Source organism: Aptenodytes forsteri, unplaced genomic scaffold (assembly GCF_000699145.1).
Source record: "Aptenodytes forsteri isolate BGI_AS27 unplaced genomic scaffold, ASM69914v1 Scaffold181, whole genome shotgun sequence".
Lineage (NCBI taxonomy): Eukaryota > Metazoa > Chordata > Aves > Sphenisciformes > Spheniscidae > Aptenodytes > Aptenodytes forsteri.
Window position 1 is genome coordinate 2,349,812 of NW_008795702.1, and position 9,811 is coordinate 2,359,622.

The window sequence follows — 9,811 nt, forward strand, 5'->3', positions numbered from 1 at the left end:
TATTTATTACTGCTTTCTCAATAGCTTCTTTTATTTTTTCTCGCTGCTTCTTTTTTCGCCTCTTTAATTTTTCATTCACATTCTCCTCTTGGGCACTTTCTTTCCATCAATCTCCGCTGTTAATCCCATTCTCTCTCTCCTTCCTCATTCTCCCTGTAGCTATCCTTTCTCTCCTTCACTCAGCGTTTCTTCTCTCTCCCATCTGTACAGATGTCCTTTCCACATGCTGACTGTCTTCCCTCAAGTTTCATTTATCCTGGGACAGCTCTGATTGGAAATTCAGGGCTGATAGTCTCTACCCAAGTTGTTTTTTGTGACTGTGTCACCAGAGAGATATGGTTAATATTTTTTCCAAAATTAGCACTGTCATTTTCCTGTATTCCATCATTCATCTGGCTTCCTTTTATATATTTCCTATCATGAGCATCGCTTTTATTTGAAAATATGGAAGTTGGATTCTAAATTAATCTAAATTCTGCTACTTTCTGCCTCAAGACTTGTGGAGATATATGGTTTTGATTTCTCTTGCTTCTTCCTCCTTTCCCTCTTTGGCTTCACAACTTCAAAAAGAGTTAGAAGTCCTCCTTTCCCCCAGATCTGCCCCTCTTTCTTTTTCTATCCTAATTTTCCTCAGTATTGTTCCTCTTTATTATTCTTCCATGCATTTCTTCCCTCCTTAGTTCTTTTTTGCCATGTTTTCCCAAATTTGTTCATCTCTGCCTCATGTAATCTTCTTCCTTGCCTGTTTATCTCCTTTCTAGAATCTGAAATGATACCCTGCTCCCCAGAATCACTCCTTCCATCCTGCAGTGTTTCCCCAAATCTGCCAGTGATAGTGCTGCGCACCTATAAATGGTTACTGACCTTACAATCAATAACTGCTCTTTTTGTTTTTTTTTCTTTCTCCAAAACAATTGCTGCTCATGATGTGCTCTTTCCCGGTAAAATTGATTACTGAAATCCTGATAAGGTATAGGACATAACATTCATGTCAGGATCTAAACAAGTAGCGTCTACATCTGACTTGCTTAGAGGGGAAAAAGTATGTTTGAACTTTAATATACTTAAAATATCACCTAGATTTTTACATCATCTTCATATTGTAAATATAAGCAACAAATTGAGATGCTGATTCTCTCTTACATGGCATCCTGTACATCCTGTATCAAGTATCTGATAAGCATACTCCACATAAGCAGTCTGAAATGTTGGCCTAAACTTTAATGGCAGGATATAAAAGAGGGCATAATCCGTTGCCAAAACAGTTTTTTAGGCATTCCAGTTTTGTGATACATCTAACAATTTAAACATAGTATTTGTTGTTATTTTAAAATAAACTGTTTGTATTGTCTCTGTAAGCTAAATGTTTGAATATATAATGATTTTCATATATTTAATACTATTACGCAAAAGCCTCTGTTTCTATGAAATGTCCCCAGTGGGGTCAGAAGAAATCTTAAATACAAGCAGAGCTGAGACTGGCAAGATTTTCTGGCTCATGTGCCATGTTTTGTGTTCCTGATTTAAATGAAAGGCAACTAGCTATGAACTTTTAGTATTACGTTGTCGAAGGCATTGCTAAAACTAGAATCTTAATGGTATTTCCTAAAGACGATTGGGAATTTCTAAGAAATTGGAAAGGGTTCTGAGAAAAAAGATGATTCTGTCTACGTTGTATCAGGTCATCCATCATGATCAGGTGATGAATTCTTCTGAAATCTTTTCAGTAGGAAGCTTGGTTGTGCAGTGACTTACATAGGAAAACAACTGCAAAAGAAAATGGCATTAATGGAAAAAAATAAAAAAAGAATGCTTTGGCCAAATAATCCAACTACAAAATGCAGTAGAGCAGTAGATGTTTTTTCTGAACTGCTCAAATCAAAGGCCCTTATCTCTTAGGTGCCATGCCCACTTTCCTCTCATTGGAAGAGTCGAGGGTTTCTTTTGCAAGTTTGGACATTCTACATCAGGGTTAAAAACATAATTTCCTATAAAATTATTTGGGAGAGGGGGGGTGGTTTTTGAAATGAGGCTTTTTTTACATTTGCCTTTTTAAAATATTTTGCAACTTTTTATTGCATAAAATGTTTGGGGCTTTACATGGCAAAATGCTTACATACTAAGGTAGCTTAAAATTTTAAGTATTAATTTCACTGAAACTTAGGAAAAAATTTGTAAGAATTTTTTTTCTTCATGAAAAGTTTTGTAGACCAAATTCATTGGTGATTTACAGAATAAACTCCTGAAGAGAGTAGATTTACATCAGCCAATGTTCATGCAGATGGTAACAAATGATCCATACAAATTTCCTGTGGAAACTTTTTACGTTTTTGCTCATGCTGATGTTAGCTTCCAATTTTAAGTGCATTAATATTTAACTTGGGAGTTGTTTTTGAAAGAACAGCACCTTATTCTGTTTGTTTTGCTTCATTAGAGGTTTAAAGTTAAATCAACTGTAAATGCTAATAATTCTTTTGGAAGGAAACTAGTGACCTGTAAAATATGTTGATGCATGTAACTGGCAGCAAGTTTTATTATGAAGCACAAAAAATACAATAATTGCAAATGTATTTAGCAATTTTGGGGTGGGGGTTATTTTATTTACGGTTCATCTAGTTTGACTTTTTTCTAAAAATGAAAAGAACTATTAAGATATCACATAAAATCCCTTCAACTTTTACACCATTCACCTGTGTTTAAACCTTCTTGAGCTGTGTAGTGTGGATGCTCTCACATTTGCATAAAACTAATGCCAGTGTATGTTGTTGTGAAATAATTGTTTTATATTTTACAGTACTGCTATTTACATTACTTCAGTAGCCTTCAGTTAACAAACCCTAATAATATCAACGTCTGTTTCATTTCAGTGCTAAGCCCGAAGGTGATAGGCATTGCCATAGCCAGGTATGACTTCTGTGCAAGAGACATGAGAGAACTGTCCTTACTGAAAGGGGATGTTGTAAAAATTTATACAAAGATGAGTGCGAATGGCTGGTGGAGAGGTGAAGTAAATGGAAGGGTAAGGTTGGGTTTTTTTTTTCCTTTGTCTCATTTCTGCCTTCACTGACAGTGATTTTCTAAAAAAACAAGGTGTGTTCCTACATCATGAACCTTCTTTGTATATTTAAATTCACAAGATACAACATGTTCTCATCTCTGTTTCATAGGAGCCAGGCAGAACTCTCACCAGGCAGCTTTCCCAGCATCTAAATGAATTGGTTATTTAATGTGACCTACCAGGCTGAATATTTGGGCAAGATTATGTGGTTGGAAAATAACCAGAATTAATAGTACAGCTACAGCTGAACTTTCTTGAACTGTGTTGCATACATGTATTTGGGGTCAAAAGCTCAGGTTCCTGGTGCTGTGGAAGTCCGTTTAGCAGTTTAACACAGAATGATCTCCACACCTTTCTGCCAGACCACAATGCAATGGAATCAGCCACCTTTTTCATAGGAGACTGCTGCTCTGATCTCTAAAATTGTGGCTCATATGAAGTGGCATATTTAGCAGGGGTTTTTACAAAATCACTTTACACTGCGCTCTGAGACTTGCATGGAAGTAAAGTTTCAGTTTTGACCTCTAAAGGCTATATCGTTTCAATCTTAGTATACTGCTCTTTAATGCAGATTAGTCAGAAGTATTTGAGGCTGCTGTTTCCATGTCTAAAGGGCTGAGAGGTAGCGTCAAGGAATGCGAGGTGGAAGAAAGTAGATTGGCTGGAAGCTGGAAATGAAAGTTGCAAGTCCGGTTGAAGTAGATGTCCAGATTTACTGCTTTATGCAATTTGGAGAACTTTTTTTTAATGTACATGAGCCTGGTTATGATCTTAAAATGAAATGGTCAATTAGACAAGAAGAAATAGGGAAGCAGAAGAAATAGCGGTCATGCTATATACATTTTACATGTGAAGAAAACTGAGCATCTCCTCCTAATGCAGCAACCCACATCCTAAAGGACGCCCTGTTACATACTAGCATTCTTTCTGACAGCTTTCACAGCCTGGACTTGAGATCATAAGCTCACCTCTGGAGATATTTGGGCAAGGTAGTCTAAAACAAAGTTTATGCAGTTACCCCTTCCAGTCATGCTCTAGGTTTGGTTTTGAGGTCTTTCGTGAGTGTTAAATTGACTTAGGTCTAAAGAAGTCTGGGTGAAAAGCCTAAAGCGATTAGATAAGACAATAAGAAATATATGACATTGCTTCCCTGAATGTCTTGCGTAATCCTTATTTGACACATCATTCATTGCAGAATGGAGATAGCATTATAACTTGCGAAGTGTAAAACACGACTCTGCTTTCCAGTTCTGTCTTATTTAAAACTCCTGTTGGTGGCAGTGGAATTTAACTCCATGTAATGCAATTAAATCAGTCACTATTTCCTTTGTAAGAGGATTCCCTGGACCTAATTGAAGCCTGTTAAATATTTAACTGCTCATTCAAAAAATAGTGGCATCCTGCCTGTAGTAGAACTACGTCTGCTCTTGGCATTTCTAGACTTTTTTCTGAATGGTCAGACTTCCAATTTGGGAAAAATTTGGGTTTTTTTTTGGGGGGTGGGGGTGGGGTGGGATTTAGTCTCCAAGTCGTCATATCTGCAAGTTATTCTTTTATTTAGGGTATTTACCCTAACTGTGGCCGGTCAGTCAAGTTTATCTTTGTAATCTTATTCTTATATTTACTGAACAGACCCATCCTTGTTTTGCCTAGTTCAGCCATTTAAAAAAGCCTGTGCATCTCATGTGTTATTTTGTTCTGCTTTTCCCCTTTTTAGGTGGGCTGGTTTCCATCAACTTATGTTGAAGAGGATGAATGAATTAAAAACTCTCCTCTGCTGACCAGCAGTTTCAGGGATTGTAAAAATTTAATATCTTCAAAGTGTTATCCGTCTTGTTAAGTATTTAAACAACAGCATTTTTGTCTGTCTGAACTTTCCATTCTTAATGTTGGGATTTATACAGAAGTTTGTGCTGACAGATTATTACCTTGCCCAGAGCTGTGCAAGAAACAACCTGCCAGTTTGCCATCACTGGGGATCGGTACAAAGTCCAACCCTCACCTTCCCAGAAGATCTCTGGAAAACAAATTTCTTTATGCTCCTTTTCATTTCACCCTGTACTATACCATGAATACTAGCTATGGCTGAATATTTAATAAGTCTCTTTTCTTCTAGCTAACATCTGTGATGGTACAAGGAGCTGAAGGCTTAGTATTCCTTATCACTGCATGCAGAAAACAGAGTTCAGTCATTCCAGTGGGCATACAGTATAGTCAGTAGACTTGTCTTGAAACATCAAACTACTTTACTTATCACCTTACAAACAAGTTTTACACTCACAAAAACATTCTGAAGGAAATACGAATGTAGTAAACATAAGTAGCATTCATGCATATATAATTAGTTAACTGACTACTTTGAGGTCCTGCCTAAATCTCCTAACAGTTTGTTTAAAGACATTTTAAAAAGGTGTAGTGATGTGGTAATGCTTGAAAAAGCATCCACAGAGTTTAATTGTGGGATCCTTTCTTTGTCATCCCAAGTCTTTTTCTGTGAGGTTTTTTCATTTAAGCGGCTAACCATAAAAGTGCAACTGAGGATAGTCATGACAAGATGAGTTTTAAAATTTTCCAGCATTAACATTAAATAAATATTGTAGACCTATTCTGTAGGAGAATATACTAATGCAAGATCATGTCACTTCTCAAGAACAAAAGTGTTTATCTTAAACTCTTGATTGTTTCAGATGAACTTTGATGCTTCCAACTCTAAGCTGTCTTTTCCTAGTTAGAGGGGCATTTCTATCACCTTTTGTGCTCTTATAAGGTAATGCAAAGGAAACTTGCAGACTTCCTTGTGCCCTTTCCTCTCTTGTTCCCTGGGATGTTAACGGCTGTTCAATGAGTGAGTGGTCTTGTTGCAGTGTTATGAACATCCCCAAGGAAAAATGCGTTTAGCTTAGCTAGCTTGAAACATCAGGCCTTGTAAAGTGGTGTCCACCCCTTGGTGAGGCAGTGTTTTAATATGTTTATGGAGGGTCAGAAGTGCTGTAGTTATAAGCTAAAATAAATGTGGGTGATGTCTTCAGATGTGCAGTTTTGAATATTTAGATAATGTCTAACCTGGCTTGAAAACTTCTAAGAAAATAAAGCTCTTAAATGCATTTTCTTTCTAGGGTAATGTTGACCAATCAAGAAAGTTAATTCATCCTGTCCCACATCTTCTCTTCTGCTTTTCCCTGTCCTCTCTTCATATAGGTGTCTTGCAATTAGTGTGCATAGACACCGCACAATTTAACACTGCAGTTTTTCCCACTCTACAAGCAACATAATATCCACTGTTCGTCCACAGAGCAGAATCTGCTAGTACGTTTTTCAGATTCTTTTTGGCTGTCCCCAGTGTTCTTTACTTCTTTCTGGCCTCCTTCTGGCCATCGGGAGGAACCAAGCACAGCACAGAGGATTCACAATAATCCCCTTCATCTCTGCAACCATCTTACCCGTCTGCTACACCTAGCATACACTGCTGTGAGAGAGAGGATCTTCTAATTAGAAATCCTCCACTTGTGAGATTCAGCCTCACAGATGAAACTCTGCTGATGCTCTAACTTTTCAAGGATTTACCTCAAAATTATGTAAACTGTGATTGTGTTGAGTACATTACTTGATGGAACAATTGAGAGCATTTGTAAATATGTAGATTATGCATAAAACCTATTTTGTAAATGATGTGTACAGCAGTGTAGACTAGGGTATACCATCTTTGATCATGTTTTGCCATGCAGTTTTATTGTCTATTGTGAGCCTGATCCTGTATTCCTTAAGTAGATAAAGTTGATTCTTTCATGGTTTTGCCTGCTCAAGGGGTAGAGGAATAGGCTCTAGGCCTGTGAAGTGTTTAGTGCTTTGCTGTCATATAGTTCTGAGAAGAGGCAGTTTAATTCAATACGAGTTGAGAAATACATCAGTCATTTTCAACAGCTTGGTTTTAGAATAATTCTGAACAGTCTCTCCATCCTAAAGTTGCTGTAAAGCTTTTAAGCAATTCCTACTCCAGTAATCAGCCTTTGAGAAGAATGAAAGCCATAGCTAAACTTACTTTTGTGGCATAAATCTACATGTCATTGTCTGTGTTTAATGCCCTGTATTGATTGAGTTAATGCTGCATCTTAAACTATATTTTGAGTACCAAAGACTTCCTAAATATTCTGGAGTGTCTCTTTCATGTGCTGCTTTTGCCCGTATGGAGGTTTTGTTGTCATGTAATAATGGAGTTACAGTACTTTAATTTGTACTATTTTGTAAATATGTTAAATATAATAAAATGGTTAATTTTTTGTTTAATGGTATGTGTCAAAATGCGTAGTTGGCTAGTATGAAGGTTGTGCTTTGTTTGTCTAACCACCTTCTCATTGTGAGCAGAAGTTGATAATGTTCTGTTTTGGTTTCCCAGATTTGTATAATCCTTGTTGAGCTGTAAAACTGGGCTGTCAATGTAAATGGGATAGTATAGCTTTCCCTGAGAGCTTTTTATTGTCGGGATACTTCGCCTTCTGCCACGTCCAGGAAGGTGGTGGGGGTTTTTGTTTTGTTTTTTTTAGCTATAGAGAACATTGTGGAATCAGTCCTATACTATTGATTTTTGTCTGTCAAAGATGTTACTTGTAGTTTTTTGATTGAAAAAAAAAGTTGTTCTTAAAAAGTTTCCTTTTATGTGTCATGTTTCATAGCAGTGTCCTTTCTCTTCCACCTTCTGCTTTCTCCCTCTGTCATATGTGAATTAACACACAAATTCAGGTTGAACTGAGCTCAAATCTGAAAATACAGCCTATGTCTAATTTCATGGGCTACTTGATAACCTTTTCATGGCGTAACCCATTCATGCATTTTTTACAATACAACATTCATTATTAATATGTTTATAAAAATATTTCTGGACAGGTGAATGAATTCAGCAAGGTCAGTGATGATACAATTGCAGTGTTGTTTCATTGTGTCCCTTCTATTTTTCAGTAGCAGAGATTTTCTTGTGGAACTGCCCTTCTAACAGATAATTATTGAACTCAATGAGGCATTTATACATCTCTACAGATGTAAGGCATAATTTTCCTGTCACCCATGAACATATCACGTATCTAAGAGTCACACCTAATGCGAGATGCAAAAATGTTTCTCAATTAAATTCTCTTGTTAACAATATCACACTCAGTCACAGACGTTCTCCTTCCCCTTCTATGCGAGAAGAGATGTGTGTCCTCTGATGGGTGAGAAATTGAGAAAGCACTGTAATTAGGGCATAAGAACCACTTGTGACTGTGTTCTGAATAATTTTTTCAGTTGTAAGGCTTGGAAGCTCATTGGAAAATCTCAGCTTGAAAAAAATCTAACTTGAACAATGCTAATTATGCCAACCAGGATACCGTTCTTTGCCTCACAGGCAAACTCTAGATGCCTTACGAAGGAAAAGGTTGATTCTCAAGGTTTTAGCAGTTCATAAAGGTGAGAGAGAGGTGCAGTCTAGAAAAAAGTGGGGCTTGTTTATACAAAATACCCAGCCTCAGACCCAGGTTTTGTTCTGTTGACTTTCATGTTCATTGCAAAAATGTTTTTCCATTTCACGACCAATATTGCCAACACTTTGGAAAGAGAGCTGCAATGGCAGATATAATTTATGCACTAGCACTGTCATACAGTTTCACCAACTGTATTGACACTACAGTAAATGAACTCTTGCGTGTTTGCTATAGACTGGGCTGCTGAGAGCCTTATATTACTATTCTATCTGAAATTCAAGTTCTTCTGTTCAGAGCACTGCTTATTCCATTTGAGCAACAGAGGACGCGCTCCCTACTCTCCATTTTATTGCTGAGCATGACACTATGTGACATGGAGTATCTCTTTTTGGTTAGTTTGGGTCATCTACCTGGTTGTGTCCCCTCCCAACTTTTGTTCACTGCAGGGGAGGGCACAGAGTAAGAACCAGGGGCGGCCTTGGTGCTATGCAGCGCTGTTCAGCAATAGCTAAAACATCAGGGTGTTGTCAGCGCTGGTTTTGTCGCAGATCTAAAACACAGCACTGTGAGAGATGGTATGAAGAAAGTTAACGCCATCTCAGCCAGACCCAGTACAGCAGGCATAAAGGTAAAATGACAGGCAGAGATGCTGTGTGTATACGTAATGCACGGTGCTTTAGCAAGCCACAGTAGTACCTGTTCTCACCAAATTCAGGCAGGGTCATCACTGGCATACAGCTTTGAATCTTGGGATGTGTTCATTTAAGAGAAAGAAGCTTATACATTTCCTAGCCTTTCTTGAAACGTGCCGTGGAATTTTGGCTCTTACCTAGATGTCCACTATATGGAGGAAGGGTTGTTTTGAGTAATTTTAACTTCATAAAGCTGTGAGATGAGATGTTAATGAATACCCACTTTTTCACAAAATGCTGGAATGTATGATGCATGTATAATTAGCTAATAGAAATATAGAAAGGATTAAGCATCAGAAATTGACTGCAGAACGGTGATTCATTATCACAAAATGCTGGAATGTATGATGCATGTATAATTAGCTAATAGAAATATAGAAAGGATTAAGCAAGCAGAAATTACTGCAGAACGGTGATTCATTACATGATCTTAGCAACTTCCTTTTCAAGAACAAAGCCGTTTGTTTTTATAGCAAATGAGATTTGGGTTTCTAATTTAGTTTTAAAATTCCTGAGATGCTGTAGTGTATTCTGCCCATTCACTATAAGGATCTCTGCTGCTTACATGACTGTAAAGTTAGATTCAAGAACAAAGAGCCGTTTGTTTT

General features: G+C 37.3%; 1 protein-coding gene across 1 annotated transcript in view; it reads left to right on the plus strand.

Moving 5' to 3' along the window:
• VAV3 (vav guanine nucleotide exchange factor 3) overlaps positions 1-4,925 on the plus strand; it is a 142,739-nt gene extending 137,814 nt beyond the window's left edge. The window contains exons 25-26 of the mRNA XM_009283190.1: positions 2,868-3,019; positions 4,776-4,925. Of these exons, the coding sequence (XP_009281465.1) occupies positions 2,868-3,019; positions 4,776-4,817 (194 nt within the window). The 3' untranslated portion in view covers positions 4,818-4,925. The remainder of the gene's footprint in view (positions 1-2,867; positions 3,020-4,775) is intronic.
• Positions 4,926-9,811: the final 4,886 nt, after the last annotated feature.